This window comes from Peromyscus maniculatus, chromosome 2 (genome assembly GCF_049852395.1).
Source record: "Peromyscus maniculatus bairdii isolate BWxNUB_F1_BW_parent chromosome 2, HU_Pman_BW_mat_3.1, whole genome shotgun sequence".
NCBI lineage: Eukaryota > Metazoa > Chordata > Mammalia > Rodentia > Cricetidae > Peromyscus > Peromyscus maniculatus.
This window is the reverse complement of record NC_134853.1, coordinates 139,773,836-139,793,206: the sequence shown is the minus strand read 5'-3', so window position 1 is coordinate 139,793,206 and position 19,371 is coordinate 139,773,836. Positions and strand designations below refer to the sequence as shown.

The following is a 19,371-nucleotide window of genomic DNA, read 5'->3' as shown; positions in this document are numbered from 1 at the left end:
CCAACAATGTATGGGGAGTCCAATTGTTCTACACCTTCTATAATACTCAGCACTATCTATGTTTTGATTGCAGCTGTATGAGTGGGTGTGAAGTGGCATTGCACTGTGATTTAATTAGCATTTTCCTAATGATGAATGATGCTGAGCATGTTCCAAGGCCTTATTGACCATTTGCATATATTCTCTGGAGAAAAAAACTACCTAAATAATTTGCCTGTTTATAAGTTAGCATACACAGTAATGGGTTTCATTCAGTACGGCATTTCCACACCTGTGTATAATTATACTTTGTTCTTATTTACCCCTTTCCCCTGGAGCACTCCCACATCCCCTCTTGCTGGTTTCCTTATCCCTTGCAGATAGTTACACCTTCTGTTTTCACGTTGCATGTATTACATTATTGCCACTTTCTCTTTATTCCCTCCCCTCAACCTCTGACCTACACACACACACACACACACACACACACACACACACACACACACAAACAGAGTCCACATATAAAATATGTGTATTTGTCTTTCTGAGTCTGGTTTATTTTGCTTAACATGGTAAGTCCCAGTTGTATCCATTTTTTTTTACAAATATGATTTCATTTTTTATTATGGAGAAATAAAATTCCATAGTGTGTGTGTGTATCTTTATCCATTTGTTAATGGACATCTTGCCTATTTCAAAATTGGGTTATTTATCTTTTCTATAGCTGAGCTGTAAGTGTTCTTTTACATTCTAGAAAGTGATTTCAAACAATAAATCAAATGTCTTCACTCCCTGTAGGCATGTCTGACTGGTGACCAGGGTGCATGTATGCCAAGGTAGCTATGAATACAACCCAGTATATTTTTAAACAACAATTTGAAAACATTGACATCCCTATGTTGTTCTCCAATTAATTTAGAACAAAGTCCCAAACTGCCACTCTGGCTTATAAAGCCCCACATGATTAGGCTGTTGCCTGCCTCTACAGCACCTAGTGATACCACCTTTCCCCTAAGCCTACATGCTTCTTACATTTTCATTTTGCACAGCATGTTAGCAGCACAGTGTCAGTGGTTCTGCCTGCAAGCCTGTACTCTCTTTCCCCAGATGGCTCCTTTTTATCCCTCAGGTCTCAATTTAAATAACAACTTTACAGACAAACTTTCCTAAAAAAAATTTTGAGTAAAGGAGTGGAGAGGGCTCCACAAAGAAACTTTGGGAGATGATAAGACATAGTCACTATTTTGATTATGGTAATGGTACCATGGATATATATTTATGTTAAAACTTTTTCAAACTATACATTTAAAATATGACCTTCTTTGTATGTGGTGAAGACTGAAGCCAGGACCTCACTTATGCTATGGCACATATTCTACCACTGAACTAGTGATGTCTGCAACCATTGAAATGACCTTACTACTCGATTTATTATAAATATTTATGTCTGCTTCACATCACTAGGATAGAAGTGCCATGAAAGTGGGAAGTCTGTCCATTTGTGTTACTGCTGAATCCTCAGCTTGGCTTATAGCTAGGCATTCAATAAATATTTAGTTGATTAATGAATGCATTCTATAGGTGTTTAGAAAAGAAATTCTGAGACAATAGGGTAATTTTCCATTCTTTTAGACTCATTGGTAAGCTTTAGACTTAAGAGAATGGAGTTATTATTTTTGCTGCTAAGACTATCTATCTCAAAATCTCTCTTGGATATGATAAAATAGCCTACCTCCATCTTGGGCTTGAAAGTCATCTTATAGTAAAGACAAACTAGACTCATTCCTGTTTAGGACTAAATCTCTGTTTCTTAAGGATTGGGCTATGCCCCACCTATAATCTTAACTACAAATGGCTCTGTATTGTCTGTTCCAGGAAATGGCAACCATGCCTTTGATTCAGAAAGTTGTTTATCACCACTTGCAACCCTACCTTTTTTTTTTTTCAAAAAGTTGTTATGACCACCTTGTGATGCGGATATTGCTTTGTATAAATAAAATGCTGATTAGCCAGTAGCCAGGCAGGAAGTATAGGTGGGACAAGCAGAGAAGAGAATTCTGGGAAGTGGAAGGCTGAGAGAGAGAGAGAGACTGCGAGCGGCCACCATGACAAGCAACATGTAAAGATGCCAGTAAGCCACGAGCCACGTGGCAACTTATAGACTTATAGAAATGGGTTAATTTAAGATATAAGAACAGTTAACAAGAAGCCTGAGCCATTAGGCCAAACAGTTTAAATAATATAAGCGTCTGTGTGTTTATTTTATAAGTGGGCTGTCAGACTGCTGGGGCTTGGCGGGACCGGAGAGGAAACTCCAGCTACAACCATCTCTTTATTTCAGGAGGTTGTTATGACCAACTTGGTATGTTTATGTTCTGCTTCTGTAACCCTGCCTATTTGCCTGACAAATCTCCTACTCCTGAACTATGAAAACCCTTATCTTTCCAAGGTCCAATGCTGATCTCTTGAACTCTGCCTTAGGGAGAAACAGCCCATATGCAGGAATTAAAAAAAAAAACAACTTGCTTTAATTAATTTGGCCATGTGGTCTTTCTCCTCACGCCTATGGGATTAACAGATGATCTTCACTATCGTCATTAGAAGTATTATTTATGTTTCATTTAGTCAGTGGCACTACTGTAGTATGCTATATATACTCCCCCATTTGTAGTGGTTAATTTTATAGTAATAGTACTGTAATAATGGTGATGTAGTACAGTAATTGTCTAGTATAACATGTATAATATAGTAATGATAATACAGCATATAGCTGTATTATAGAATAGCTACAGAAATACAACAGAAATTGCCTTAGAGCTTGCTATTTTCAAGACATGTGCATTTTGTCCATGTGATTTCATTTATTCCTCTCAAGAGCTTTTTGAATTAGGTATTTTATAAATGGGAATTGAGGTTTAGAGAGGTGAATTAACTGTTATTGAAGGGCAGAGCTAAAGCCTATCCTCAATTGCCTTATTTCAAAGGTTCTACTTTGTCCATCCTGTTGCCGTGTTTCTGAAATGTTCATCAACAGTGTTACCCAGATCATTACACAACTCTCAAGGCTTGGGGGAGACATTTGTCCTGAGAATGACACTTCCAAACTTTGAAATGGGTTGGGGCAAAAGTAGGAGTTGCCTGAGAATAAGTTGGGATATTTAGAAGAAAAAATGTTTTACTTTATCCCGAATTTCATGTCTGCTTCATTTGACCTTACTTCTGAACTGTTACTGGTTATTCTCTGGCAGCCCTTGGTTTGTACCTAAGGAGCCAGCCCTCAATCTTCCCCTGCCTATAGTGAAGTATGCTAGTAAAGACACATTGACCACAACAGACCTGAGAGGTTTTTCTCATTGTGAGCTCTGGTTTCAGGGGACTGCAGGGTTCTGTACCTTTGGTGCCAGGTGGCTGCAGATTATCTCCGGTCAAAGAACACCAGCCCACAGGAAAGATGTCCCGGGAGTCAAAGCGGCACCAGTAGTCAAATGCCCCTCGCCACCCATCAAAAGTGACAAGGACCTCTGAGCCTCGGACTTCTCCAATAGTGGCTGGACAAATGAAATGAGGGTTCTTCCTGTCTACAGCTTCTAACTTCATTCCCATTCTGAAGAAGTTGTGGGAGGGTGATGGAGGCTCCTAGATGACAAACAGAAATATTCAGACCTACCTTTAATTTGTGAGGTAGCTACACAGACCAAACTTCAAATAAAGTAACTGTCCATTCTACTCTTTTCTCCTAGTAAATGGGTACCTGGTTGGAAGTGCCCCGCTTCTTTGTCATTCTTCAGCATTATTTTGAGTTGTTTTTTCTCCATCTTTTAAATGAATTAATCAGCTTTTCAAGTTAGATAGAAAAACCTTATTTGGATGTCAACCGAAACTGCAATGCATTTATAGATTGATTTGGGAAGAAATAACTTTTATTACTGATAACATTAAATCTTACCTATGAACATGATAGCCTTTTCCATTTAAAACTTCAATATAGATTATTCCTGTATAAAAAATTTCAATCTACTTTATAAATATATCATGCTTTAAATTTTTTGTTACATTTATTTATTTTGTATATGGATATATGTGGGGTATAATGTGCTATGGCACATATGTAGTTAAAATACAACTTATGGGAGTCGTCTTTTTCTACTATGTGGGTCCCAGGGATAAGACTAGGGTTGCCAGGCTTGTCAGTGAGCATCTTTACCCACTGAGCAATCTTGCCAGTTCCTCATGCTTTTTTTTTTTGGTTTTTCGAGACAGGGTTTCTCTGTGTAGCTTTGCGCCTTTTCCTGGAACTCACTTGGTAGCCCAGGCTGGCCTCGAACTCACAGAGATCCGCCTGGCTCTGCCTCCCGAGTGCTGGGATTAAAGGCGTGCGCCACCACCGCCCGGCACCTCATGCTTTTTTACTAAACAATTTTTCTTGGCATATTAATATTCCATTTTATCCATGAATGGTATTTTAAAAATTATTATCAAACTATTAATTTCTATAAAGTAGGAGTAAATGATGCTTTAAATGTTGATCAATGATACTGATTGATATATTAATTTCTGTCTGCCTTATTTATCAATAACTGAGAGATACACATGGAAATATTTCCTACTGATTGAAGGTTTTCCAGTTTTGTTGTGTGTTGTAGAATGAGGCCCTCTGAGCAAGACAGCTGCCATCCTCAGAGCAGCTGCGTCGGCTTACAACAGACCAGTACTAGCAGCCTGGTGATGTCCCCTCAGAGAAGAAGGACAGAGGAAGGGTCAAATCCAGAGATCTGGCTGCTCTATCCTGTAGTCCCCAGTCATTTGTATGCAACTCTGCCATAACTGCACACAGTCTTAGGGTCTAGCGAGGTACTAGAGTATAGGCTGGAGAAGGCAATGTAGAGAGAGAAGCTCTACCTACTTATGTAGCTATGGGAAAGCCATCATCCATGCTGGACGAAATTGACTTTCCAGTGCAGCTGCTGTGAGGTCACTTCCATTGCTGTAAGCAACCCTTCACTATGCTCTGGAAGTATGCCCAATTAACTCACTGAATTCCTAGGATGAACTTTGCTTTGTCATTGGGCCTTATAAGGAAAGGCTAGACAGTATTTACATCTTCCTAGGGCAAGAATTCCCACACCTCCACTGATTATCACCTTTTTCTTCATGTACTCTGAAGCTATTTTTATGAAGCACATGTACTATGACTGTTTTGTTTTCTCGGTGAACTGTACTTTTTAATCATCACATAGTGACTTCTTTTAATGCTTTTTTTGTATTAACATCTCTGTCTGAATTAAGTATACTTTATATCAATTTTATCTTGATAAAGTTTGTCTGGTACTATCTTTTATGTTTTCTCTCTCTCTCTCTCTCTCTGTATATTTAATATAGGATTTTACTATGTATCCATGGCTTGCCTGGCGCTTGCTATATAGACTAGGCTGTCTTTGAATGCACAGAGATCCACCTGCCTCTGCCTCTGCCTCCAAGGCATGTGCCACCATGTCTGGTAGCTACTATCAAATATATATATATATATATTGGGTTTTTCGAGACAGGGTTTCTCTGTGTAGTTTTGCGCCTTTCCTGGAACTCAACTTTGTAGACCAGGCTGGCCTCGAACTCACAGAAATCTGCCTGCTTCTGCCTCTCGAGTGCTGGGATCAAAGGCGTCACCACCACCGCCCTGGTACTATCAATATTTTTATGTTATTACATTTAAGTAGTGTCTGTTACAAATGGTATGTTGTAATTAAAAAAATTTCTCATGATAACCAGGGTATCAGAATATTTATTTATTTACTTATTTATTTTTTGAGAGAAGGTCTTCGTATGTTTCCCAAATTTGACCCAAATGCCTGGGCTTAAGTGATTTTTCCATTTCAGCCTCCTGAAAACTTGAACTGCATACAAGCAGGTGCCACTAAGTCCATCTATATTTATTTGTTTATTTGCCTGTTTGTCTGTCTGTCTATTTATTCTTTTTTGTTTTACGAGACAGGGTTTCTCTGTGTAGCCCGGGTTGTCCTGGATCTCACTCTGTAGACCAGGCTGGCCTCGAACTCAGAGATCCACCTGCCTCTTGAGTGCTGGGATTAAAGGCGTGAGCCACCACCACCTGGCTATATTTATTACAGATATCTTACTGTTTATTTATTTTAAGATTCTTTTATGTTTTAAAATTAACTAAATTTCCCTTATTTTCCCTGCACTTACTGAGAAGTTAAACGTTCTATTTATAACTGTTTGGTGAATCTCTTAAGATTATAACTTAGTACCTTAAACATCTTTATTAAAATTTCTCCTTCTTTTCTCCTTTACTGACACAGTTATTTTGTGGATTCTGTTAAGAATTTAACTGTATAGATAACAAAATGTAAACAATCTTTATTTATAGTCCTAGATAATGGAAGAACTTTAGACTGTTTTAAACTACTCCTGGGTTATACTGATATAAGTAATTAATTCCTACATTGCTTTTACTCCTGATTAACAACTTTGTTATTATAGAGTATATACTTATCTACATTTTAACAAATCCATTTCCTCACCAATTCTTCCTTCATCTCATTCTTCCTTTTTGATTCAGTTGTTTTCTTTCTGAAACATCCTCAATGGCTATGCTAAGCTCTACCTGCACTTGTTTGTTTGATAGCCTGATCTTCAATTCCATTCTGAAATGGTGGTGTAGTTGGATGTCAATTCCACGGTAGATGACTTAGTACTTTGAAACACAGTCTAATGCCTTTTGCTTGAACTGTTGCTGTGGAGAAATGTTCTGCAGCTAATGTAACCCTTAGGAAGGCATCCTGCTGATTACTTGCTCAGATCTTCTGTTTTGACTTTAGTTTCCTACAGTTATATTGCTTTATTCTTTGTTTGTTTTTGTTTTTTGGTTTTTCGAGACAGGGTTTCTCTGTGTAGCTTTGCGCCTTTCCTGGAACTCGCTTTGGAGACCAGGCTGGCTTCGAACTCACAGAAATCCGCCTGCCTCTGCCTCCCGAGTGCTGGGATTAAAGGCGTGCGCCACCACCGCCCGGCATTTTGTTTGTTTGTTTTTGTTTTTTGGTTTGCTTTATTCTTATAATGTATATTTGCTTTGATTATACATGCTGGAAAACTTAGAATCTTTTCAAATACTCTCCCTTTTTACTCTTTTTAATTAGTCTTCCTGAGTTTCATGATCTCCATGTATGAAGTCTCCTTATATTTTCCTTGTTTTTTTCTCCTTAGTATGTATTTCCATATTTCTCATTTTATAGTTGAGGGGTAAACTCCTTATATTTTATATATTTTGATGGATTTTTTATAGTACATATGTGCTATTAATCTTTAGTATTAAAGGTTTAAAATTCCTCAGTTTTATTTTCAGATACTCAGTTTGGTCCTTTTGAAAATGTGGCATTTTAAAATGGTGTTTTGAGCCAGTGAGGTGGCTTAGTGGTTAAAGACACTTGCTGACAAGCCTGATAATTCAAGTCCTATCTGCAACCCGAGTTTCAATCCAAGGACCCAAGAGTGGAAGGAGAGAATCCACTCCTATAAGTTGTCCTTTGACCTCCATATATGTATTCTATGGCATGTACCCTTCCTTACAAAATAAGTATGCAGATAGAAATTAAAAAACAAATGTTGTTTTGTATTTCTTCTAGTTCTCCAGGCATTTTCAAATACTTAGGTTCTAGTCTGTAACTGATATTTGTATTGTCTAAAAGTACTTGGGGTATGTGATATTTGTTATGTCTCTATCATGTGAAGTCCCTAGACTTCAACCACAAGGGAGAAGACAATTTAATCAGAGATGGCTGCACCCCACTCCTTCCCAGAGTCTCTCCCTTAGAAATGTCATCATCTTTTTCACTAAGGGCTAAAAATTTAAGGGATCAGCCAGGCTCTAAGATGTACTTTCTTCCTTGCGTGGGCCCAAACCTCATCTTGTGTTTTATCCAGATTCTATAAAGACTGGCAGAGCCCCCACGACAGCTATGCACTTAGCACATGTGTTCAACACTGTTGTTTTGTTTACTTTCTAGTAAGCTCCACAAAGCATGGAAGAGAGTGTAATGACTCTTCCCCCACATACCCACCTCACAGTTCAAGATATTTCTCATTGAAAGAGGTTTCAAGTAGCCCAATATATTATATTTGGAAACCAGAATGTTCTCATGATTTATATTTGACTAGCAGCACAGGCAAACCTAACTCAGTCATTTCTACAGTAGCTCTCATTCCCTGGAGAAGTTAACTACCAGCAGGCTGACATTCTCCTCTCTTGAGGCACAGAAAAAATAAACACAGGTTCCCCATCCCTGTTCTGTCCCTTACTGGCTATGGGGCTGTGAGCAAATTCCTTACTCAGAAGCATGCTTTCTTGGGGCTGGAGAGCTGGCTCAGCAGGTAAGAGCACTCACAGGCTACTCTTGCAGAGGACCCAAGGTTGGCTCCCACACCCATATGGTGGTTCACAACCATTCTTAACTCCTATTCCAGGGAATCTGACACCCTCTTCTGGCCTTCACAGGCACTAGGCATGCATGTGGTACAAATGTATTAATATAGGCAAAACACCCATACACATAAATAAATAAACACATAAATACATAAACAAACAACAAACAAAAAATGCAATAAAAACTTTAAAAGTATGCTTCCTTAGTGATTAAGCGAGTTGAATACTTCCTAGTAGATATAAGCCAGATGTGGGTATTAAACGTGATAATATGTATAAGGCTACAAATGTATTATAGATAATTAAGATAATTAAATAACATTTTTACCTATTTAGAACACAGACTACAGAACTCCTTAAGAATTACTCCTTTAGGTTTGTACTATATTTCGAGGTTCTAATAAACACATTTTAATTTCTTAACAACACTGTTAGGCAGAGAGTTCACTCTGCAGATTAAGTCAGAAAAGATCTTATTAGATTAGTTTGTTATTGGCAGCTAGAATCCCCAAACCAGAAATCCTATCTCATTCCCCCCTTCCCTCACCTTGGTTTTTCGAGTTAGGGTTTCTCTGTGTAGTTTTGCACCTTTCCTGGATCTCACTCTGTAGACCAGGCTGGCCTCGAACTCACAGAGATCCTCCTGCCTCTGCCTCCCGAGTGCTGGGATTAAAGGCGTGCGCCACCACCGCCCGGCGTGTCTCATTCTTTTAGTCTAATACAATTCTCTGAAGATAACATCTGCTTCATAGACTTAAACCTTCTACTGAACTAGTTTCTGAGAAGCAGCTTCATGCCATAGAAATAAAAGAGGCCGCAGAGGCTCAGTAATTGATAGAAGGCAAGTATTTGACTATTTTTTTCCTTTCTTTTTTGGTTTTTGTTTTTCAAGACAGGGGTTCTCCATGTAGCCCTGGCTGTCCTGGAACTTCATCTGTAGACCACCAGGCTGACCTCCAACTCAGAGATATATCTGCCTCTGCTTCCTGAGTGCTGCACTGCCTGGCTAATTGATTTTAAGAAGCTTGCAGATCATGATAGCTGAGGGACAGTATACCTTATGGAAAATCTTGATGGGAGCCATCTCTGCTCCATTTAGTGTCTTCAAAAGGAACATGGGCCAAGAGGAGGCATTCAGCCGAAATCCTGCAGTAAATATAATGGAGAACAGGTTAAAAAAGTGTTCCCAAAGGGCAAGGTGATAGCAAGTTCTCCCTCTGGAATCCAGCTACTCCTGCCATATCTATGCTATGACAGTCACAGGATCCTAGACCCTAGAAAAGGGCTTAAAAACTGGACAAGAGAAATGGTTCATTAGACAGATGAAGGAAAGGAGGCCCATTGGAGGGAATGTAAATTGATCCTAGGTAATTCAGCAAATAGGCGGGCAGCAGGTTCTCCAAACCCATGTTTTGACTTGAAGACAAATATTAGCACAATTTCTCAAACACTTTCATAAATAAATCCAAGACAGATATAAGATAGGATGAACAGATACTTGGAAATGATATAAACAGGAGACTATAAAATTGGATTTAACAGTCTCTTAAGAAAAAAAAAAGTTGATTAAGTCAGTTTATAAGTCTAACACAAGTAAGTCAATCACTATAAATTAACACACTATTTTCTCATGGTTCTCTGAAGACAGTCACACCATGCACACATACTTTTTTACTTCCTTGTCTTCTTAAATAACTAAGAAAAATGAATGATGAGACTGAAGATCATTCTATCCCAAATTATTCATTTTCCCAAAAAGTAAGAAGCCTAAAAATGTAATTGTCCGCTGAAATTCACAAAGTCAATGATAATGTACCATTTAATTAGTGTGTTGTAAAAATTAAGATCATTATTAAACTTGGTCTTCTGATTTGATCTCCAAGTCCTCCTTTCAATTTGGCTTCAACTCCTTATCCTGAAATGGTTTTGAAACTGTCTCCCGACCTTGGCCTTCTCATCATAGTCAGAGGACAGTCTGTGCCAATGCCGACCATATGGAACTAACTGTAGATGAATTTCTAAACAGTCTTATTAAATAAGAAACACAGAGCCAAATACAGGGGTAATAGCTGAAGAGATCATAAAAATAGTAAGTAGCCACAGCTAGCCTTGGCTTACCACCTTGATGTCCTTCCCCAGAGAGCTTCTTCCTGTCTAACCTGCCTTTATTGCCTTCCTGTTCTGCCTTCTCATTGCTTCTAAGCCCAGCCACATCACTTCCTCATCACTGCCTGTCTATACAGACCTCCAGGTCTCTGCGGTTGGTACTGGGATTAAGGATGCGGGTGTCACCACACTTGGCTGTGTCCTTGACCACACAGAGACTCTGGCTGCCATGTGATCGGATTAAGGGCATGTGCTACCACCGCCTGACTTCTGTTTATGGCTCGCTATGTGAACTCTGATCTCCAGGCAAACTTTATTTATTAACATATAAATAAAATCACATTTCAGCACAAATAAAATATCACATTTCCCCCTTTTATTCTAATAAAAAGAAAAAAGTTATAACTAATACAAGAAAAACTATATACAATAAGTACAATAACTATATACAATATATACAAGCAATAAATACCTCAACAATGTCTAGCCCATTTGCATTTGACAAACTCAGGGAAAATATTCCATTATCTATCCTATTTTGGTAAGTAATGTACCTGATTGACTTTTTGTCCTAACTTATATTATTAACAGAGAACTATCTTATAATGTATAGGTGGGACAAGCAGAGAAGAGAATTCTGGGAACAGGAAGGCTAAATGAGGAGACGCTGCCAGCTACCACCAGGAGAAGCAAGATGTAAAGATACTGGTAAGCCACAAGCCACGTGGCAAGGTATAGACTTATAAAAATGGGTTAATTTAAGATGTAAGAGCTAATCAGTAGTTAGCCTGAGCTAATGGCCAAGCAATTTTAATTAATATGAGCTTCTGAGTGAATATTTTATAAGTGGGCTGCAGAACTGCAGGGGCTTGGTGGACCTGGAGACAAACTTTCCAGCTACAACTAACAACAGAAGGTCAGAAGGTGCACTGAGTGTGAAGCTCTGTGCCAATCACTTCCCACTGACTGCTGAATCTCTAGGACAGCTTAGATATTATCTTCATTTTATAGACGAGGAAGGAGGCAATAGTAAACTACTTATTTCCAAATGTGCAAATGACACAATCCAAGTAAGCAGCCTGAGACCTTAGCCTTCACCTTTACCCATTACATGGAAATTAATATGCAAGTAAAAATGAAAAATCACCTTCTGGAATTGGCACTAAAAACTATAGTTAAATTCAGGAGAAGGAGAAAAGAAAATGAAAGTTAAGAAGGTACTATACCTCCATATGATTTACATTTTCTGTCCCAATCTGACTCTGCTAAATCAACCTTCCTAAGATGAAGTAGGTTCTTGGGAGAGCTCATCCCTATCAAAAATAGCAATAGCAAGGTGAGCATTTTATTACTTAATCTAAAACTGCCATCTCTTAACCTTTTTGCTTGCTTAGCCTCTTTTCTCTTTTGAAAAATAAGAACAATACTCCAACTCTACATGATTTGGTGGGGATCTCAATTAGGCTGCCCTATCTACCTGGCCACAGGGTGGAAAACAATGTCATGTTTGAGCATCAGACTCCTTTAGATAAAAACTGTATGTGTAATTGTGGGCCAGTTATCTTGTAGCATTACAAGTATACTAAAAAAAGGGTCATCGCTGTAAGAATATGTATAAACTCAGCATTGCTACATGGAAACATACCCAAATAAGAACAAAGCAGGCCTGGGATGGAAAGAACTATAGCATATAAAACAACTTGTTAAGACACAATACCAGAGGCAGACGGTGGTGGCACACGCCTTTAATCCCAGCACTTGGGAGGCAGAGCCAGGTGGATCTCTGTGAGTTCGAGGCCCATCTGGGCTACAGAGTGAGTTCCAGGAAAGGCACAAAGCTAAACAGAGAAACCCTGTCTCAAAAAACAAAAAACAAAAAACAAAAAACAAACAAACAAAAAAAAAGACGTAATACCAGATCATTTCTTGACCTTCTTGGTTGTAGGACTAAATAATTCTTGCCTCCTTCCTTTTTTCCCTTCTCTAATCTGGCTTGAGCTAGGCTTTTGGTCATAGTTTGTTGTTTGTTTTGTTTTTTAAATCAAAGTCCTCAAGAAATTCAAGAGACTGGTGTGTGTGTGTGTGTAAGTAAAAGATAGAGAACATGAAGGCATACCCAATTAGATGCCTGCACAATTAATAACTTCAGGTTTCATGCCCTCAGTTTCTAATGACTAAAGGGTCCAGCCAGGTAATTCAACTTCACTTTTTAAATAATGTGTCACTGAGAGTTTTCCGTTTCATTTGGAACTTGAGGAGCTAAAAAATCCTTTCAGCCATATACCATATAAGGGCATCAGCACAACAGCCGATGTGTACTGAATGTATTGTCCACTTTACGTGCCATCTCTTACTTAACATTTGAAATGATACCATGAAGAAGACACAATTCCCTGGTTTATAGAAGATGCAATGGAGATAGAGTGGTAGGTTGTCCAATGTCACATTAGTGTGGTGAGGACAGATTTCAATGTGTGATGGTTTAGCTCTAGATCTTACAGTTCTTTGTTTATTACCTCCTAGTAAGCATCTTTAGGAGAAGGGCAAGATACACAGGTTAGCAAGGCAATACTAAAGAGTCTTAGTCCATGTCCTCCAAGGTGATGTGGGTCTCCTTCTCCATCCAAATTCAAGAGAATAGGTAATTTATTTTAATATTCTTGGAAGGCATAGATCTGAGTTTTACACTGAAAAGGAGCTTGGAGGTGAACTACTCAAAGATTTCATATTGCAAAAGACAAAGCTAACGTAAAGAGAAGGCAAGAAACTCTTCATGGCCACTCAAGCTTCTCTTGCAGTCACGCTGGAATCCTGGGACTTATTTTAATGTGTGTTTATGTGTGTGTGAGTGTAGGTGCATGTAAACATGGAGGCTTCATGTGCATTTGGAGGCTGGAATCACTTCTCCACCTTATTTTTTGACTCAGGAACTTTTGAACCTGGAGCTCACTAATTGGATGTACTGTTTGTTCAGGAAGCCCCATGGATCTCCCTGTCTCATCTCTCTCCTTAACCTACTAGGCTATCTCCAAAAGTTAGTATTTATTACACATACATGTGTAGGCTCCACTGAACTACTAAGCACTTTACCTGAGTTACCTCTTTAATTCCAGACAGAGGTCTGAATCAGATACTGGAAAACGGGCACTGCTTCTGGAGCCAGATGGCCTAGTTAAGGGCCAGCTGCTGTTTTCCAGGTGTATAATGTTTCCCAAAGTAAAAAACCTCTTTAAGCTTCAGTTTCCTTAACAAAGTGGGATAAAGATAGGAATCATCTCAATGGGTTGTTTTATGTATTAAGTTAATATATGAAAAGGACATAAAACAGTGCCTGGCATATAGTAGCAAATAAATTATGACTATTATTTTTAATTACTAAAGATGAAGACTAAGGCTTAGAGAAACTGGGTAAAATATCCAAGGTTAGTAAAGTAGTAAACAGTAAAGCCAGGATACCAACCCCACCCTTCTGTTCCAGAGGCTCCATTACCAGCCATCACATTAATATCTTCAATGATTTCATCACAGTCCTACGACATTGTCTTAGTTAGGGTTACTATTACTGTGATACAACATCATGGACAAAAACAGCTTGGGGAGGAAAAGATTTATTCTAGCTTACAACTCTCAGGTCACAGTCCATCATCAAAGGAAGTTAGGCAGGAACTCAAGGCAGAAACTTAGAGGCAGGAACTGAAGCAGAGGCCAAGGAGGAGTGCTGTTTACTGACCTGCACCCTGTGGCTTATTCAGCTTGCTTGCCTGGGCATCCTGGACCACATGCCTAGAGGTGGCACCATCCATGGCGATATGGACCCTCCCACATCAAACATCAATTAACAAAATGCACCACAGGCTTGCCCACAGGCCAGTCTGGTGGGAGCATTGTCTCAATTGATGTTCTCTCTTTCCAAATGACTCTAGCTTGTGTCAAGCTGACATAAAAACTAGCTAGTACACATATGTAACTTGGTAAGAAGAACTGGGGCTTACAAAGTGGTGAAAGAGGGAAGAGAAGTGAGATAAAAGCAATCTGAGATTCTCAAGTTAAACAATGGCCTGGGATGCTTCAAGAAAAAGGATCTTTAGCCTCTAAATGTGGAAGTACCACAGTCATCGGTTCTCTTCTTCTTGGTCCCCACACTTTTCCTGTCAAGTGCTGACTGCCAATCTACCTTTAGTCCAGACCTCTGCCCTGAGTTTCATATTCCCATGTCCAACTGCTTTCTTCAGTAACTGCTGGATGTATAAAGGATCTCACCAAGAGTAAGTCTAATATAGCACTCTTAATGTTTCCATCCCTCTATACCATTTCATTGGAAGCCAGGGAACGTTGTGGAAGAGGGAATAGAAAAAAAAGAAAGAGCCTGGCGGTGCACACCTTTAATCCCAGCACACAGGAGACAGAGGCAGGCAGATCTCTGAGTTTGAGACCAGCCTAGTCTACAAAGTATGATCCAGGACAGCCAAGGTTACACAGAGAAACCTGGTCTCAAAAGATGGAGGCGGAGGAGGTGGCGGAGGAGGAGAGGGATGGGGAGGGGGAGGAGGGAGGAGAAAAATGAGCCAGAGGAAGGGGTAGAGTGTTGTGGAACACTGTCCTCTGGGCACAGCATCAATACTATACTCGGGATCTGACCTGTGACTATTTACACAATACAGGCACAAGATTGAGCCTGTCACTATCCTGACACAGAATGGGAAGAGGTTCACGAAGCTTTACCCCTCTTTGAAGAGGTATAAGCAGTTAATGGTTGCTGCGGTGAGGGAAAAACATTTTCCTTTAGTGGTGTAGCCACTGGTAAGGTACTTATCCCCCTATAAATAATCCCACACACATGCTTCTACACAACCCTATAAATAAATTAACTAATTAAAGACATTAAAATAGAAGGAGGACTAGTTGGGAAGAGAAAGAGGATTGGTAGGAATGGAAAGAGAACAAGAGAGGATAATCAGAGGTGAATATAATCAAAACTCATTACATGCATGTATGTAAGTGTCAGAATGAAATCCGGTATTATGTATAACTAATACATTCTAATAGAACAAGTGACAATAAATCTTAATGTATATTTTTTTCAATTAGAATAAGATTGATAGGCATTTTACTGAAAGGAAAAAAACCTCCCTTTGTTAAGTGAGTGTCAGAAATTAATGGATGGTTCACTATGTTATTCCATTTAATTGTCACAGAAGTCATACATTCCCACAAGAGCTTATTAATGATGTTTCAGGTGAAGCAACTGAAACTTGAGGTTAAAGTCAAGGCACAGCAAATTACTATTGGCCACACAATCTTGAATCAGTCCTGGCACAGCCTGCAAGTGCTCTGTGCTCACTTGGCTAGGATTGTTTTAAAGTTTTCAAGAAGCCGGTCTAAAGAGTTTCCAGGTGTTCCTGGCAATCACTGGATAAGCTACAGTCCAGCTGTCCAGTAAACTACCAAGTCCTGGATCTACATGTGGATCAACAGAACTCTACGCCAATCATAATTTGCCCCCTCTAGTGGCACGAAACATAACATCATTCACTGCAGGTGAATGCACCCAACTCTGCCATTTACCACTGTCTTCTGTGATAAGTGTTGGGGAGTTACTAGAAGCTACAACTATCATCAGTATGACTCCATGGCTCCTAGCCTAGGCTCTCCTCCCAGAAGAGCCTGGCATGTGAATGTGCACACAGAGGTATGCCATTAACTCACGAATCCTATGGGCTTTCCTTTCCTTTCCCTGTTTCTGTATTTATCACCTAGGACAGTGACCTAAAGCACTACTTCCAAGCCTGCTTTGGGGTTATCAAATTTTCACTCTGAGAGTGGAAGAAAGGAGAAACAGAACTAGAAAAGAGGTGCTGAGGAGTAGGATATACGTCTGCTTTTATTTGAGAAGGACTTCCAGGCTTCCTCTTGGTTCTAGCAAGTCGACTACCACCATTTCCCTGTTGTACCTGCAACTCAGATTTCACTGGCAGTAGGAGCTGTGACTGGTCTTGATGTAGGCAAAGGTACAGATGTGGTTGTACAAACTTTTCTTGCATTATCAGTGCCAAGAGTCTTGCTGCAGAGGTCAGTGAAAACTTTTTAAAATTACCTTTATAAAATAAGCATTTAAGGTACCATGGTAAAAGCCTCTTCTAAAATTTTGATTGTATTTCTCCTACAAAATTTTACAAATTTCTATAAAGTTCAAAAGACAATAAGTGTATCTTAAAAGAAAAAAATCTCTCCACTGACCCTGAAAACTACCTAGCAAATGAAAAGATTGAACAGTGATACAGAACACACAAAGGGTTCCTTTCAAATCAGCAAAGCACACATTTATCGGACAGTAGCCAATGTTGCTGAGCAAGCAGTTTATGCTGAGCTGTTCATACTCCTGATTAGGTGCCTCCCCAGGGGCTAGCCTGCTCTAAACCAGTGACTCACAGTGTTGAACACTGAACTCTAAAACAGTAGTTTTAGAACTACTGTTCCAGAAGACCTCTTTAGAATTACACACAGTATTTAGTAGGAGAAGGGGTCAATAATAACAGGAGTTTTGAGGAATAGGTTGCCATCCGAGACGACTTAATTGAAGAGGCTTGCCCTACCTTCCTATCTTGAGCCATTTGGTAGCCTGAGCAGACTAAGACACTTTACCATGTATCAAGTTATAAGCAGACTACCACTAGATTTTCTATTCTTTTATAGTTCAGCCTATCCAAGCACCAGTTGCACATGGGTTTAACCAGAGGCTTTACTTACAAACATTCTTTCCTTTGCAGAGGTCCTAGAGATCAGTCACAAGACATTAGACTTTGCAGCAAATGTGTTCACCTGCTAAGTCATCTTGCAGGTCCCAACTCTGTAATTTGTGGATTCTTAATTATAACTGACTTTTTATTTTGTGGGAGTTCAACTTTTTCTAATTCGTGTTAACTCTTTGAGTAGTCTATACAACATATTTTAAACATATCTATCCTCTCTCTGTAACACAAATCTTAAAAGGTCTTATTAATAAAAAAAAAAAAAACAGAGCCAGATATTGGAGTGAAAGCTGAAAGATCAGAGAAACAGAACAAATCAGGCACATTCTTACTTCTACGAAATCCTCAGCCTCAAGAGAGAGTTCCTGGTTCCTCATGCCTTATATACCTGTTTCTGCCCTACCATTTTACTTCCTGGGATTAAAGGTGTGTGTGTTTCCCAAGCCAAGGCATAAGATCTCAAATGTTGGGATTAAAAGCATGTGCCACCATGCCTGGCTCTGTTCCCAGTTTGGCCCTGAACTCACTGAGATCTAGAAGGATCTCTGTCTCCTGAGTGATAAAGGATTAAGGGTGTGTGCCATCACTGCCTGGCCTCAATGTCTAATCTAGTGGATGGCTCTATCCTCTGATCCCAGATAAGTTTTATTGGGGCGCACAATACCTCTCCGACTCCTTGCCCACTTCTCTACCCCCCAACTTTGTATCCCCTTTTTGTCTGTGTGCTGCCCATATATTCTTGGATGTGTAGCCTTCTATTGAAGTGTGGTCTACTATTTCTTTAAAGAGCCTCGACTTTCCCTATTCCAGCAGCTATCAATTCCCAACAGTTCCTTAGCTAGGGTTTGGGATTGCATATGCACTTTCCTCTCCATGCTGAGATTTTTGTCTGGCTTGAGCTTGCACAGGTCTTGTGAATGCTGTCACAATTGCTGGAGACTGAACCCATGGCCATGTGATTGCTGGTCAAGCGCCCTACCACTGAGCTAAATCCTTAACCTGTTCCCTGCTTAGCTACATGCTCGGTAATTTTTATTGTGAAAAAATGCACACAACGTAAGAACTACCATGGTAGTTATTTTAAACCGTAGATTCCCACTGTTGCACAGCCACCATCACCATGTATCTCTGGAATTTTTTCAACTCCCTAAATTGAAACCTATTAAACAATAACCCTCAGTTTCTTCCTACCGGCAATTCCTCACAATATAGGAGGAAAGGACTTGTTTCCCAGTCCTAGTGCTTGCTCCTACAGCACCTTTATCTTCTCTAATGCTGGATTCCTGCAGTGGGTGGCATACAGTAGCACCAGAGCACTTCAGTAACCATCATCACCTGGGCAGTTTCACAGCAGCAGTCCTTCAGAGACTCTTCTTGAACATCCTTCTCAGAACTGTAAAAGGCAATTTCCTAGCAAGTTCTTCCAGTGAGAAGCATGTGACTTCTATTACCTAGACAGCTACAGCTGTACTCTTTCCAGTATGGTCTAAACTTCAGCCTTGAGAATACAAAGGGACTCTTTCTGGAGTACTGCACTGCCCTAAGAGGGTGGCTTCCTTTTACTGTTATTTTTTTTATCTTAAGAAAATGCCTCATTGACAGTTGTTTAGTTTGAACTGTTAAGGGCCCCCCCAGGCAGTGGGATCAGGACCCATCCTGGCTGTATGAGCCGGTTTTTTGGAGCCCAGTGCCTATGGTGGGACACCTTGTGCAGCCTTGGTGCAGGGAGGAGAGGCTTGGACCTGCCTCAACTGAATGTACCAGCCTCTGCTGATTCCCCATGGGACACCTTGCTTTGGAGGAGGTGGGAATGGAAGGTGGGTTGGGAAGAAGGCTGGGGGGCGGGAGGAGGGAGAAGGGGATCTGTGGTTTGTATGTAAAATGAATAGAAAATTTCTTAATAATAAAAAAAGAAAAGTAATGAGGGATACCCATATGTGCTTGCAGTAGGCATGAATGACATTAACTGAAGTAACTTGATAGTATTTCATAACCATATATATATATGTATATATACATACATATATATATCACAAGGGTATAAAGATGTTTTATGTACTTGGAACTCATGTGTCTAGAAGCTTCATTAAACTAAAATAC

The 19,371-nt window shown here is 39.7% G+C and overlaps 1 protein-coding gene across 12 annotated transcripts in view; it reads right to left on the bottom strand.

The window, feature by feature from the left end:
• Positions 1-19,371, bottom strand: part of Scmh1 (Scm polycomb group protein homolog 1) — a 167,104-nt gene that overhangs the window by 68,525 nt on the left and 79,208 nt on the right. For all 12 annotated transcript variants that reach the window (XM_076564961.1, XM_076564958.1, XM_076564960.1 and 9 more), the window contains 2 exons: positions 9,474-9,562; positions 3,372-3,615 (listed from right to left, as the gene is read on the bottom strand). In XM_076564961.1, the coding sequence (XP_076421076.1) occupies positions 3,372-3,615; positions 9,474-9,562 (333 nt within the window). The remainder of the gene's footprint in view (positions 1-3,371; positions 3,616-9,473; positions 9,563-19,371) is intronic.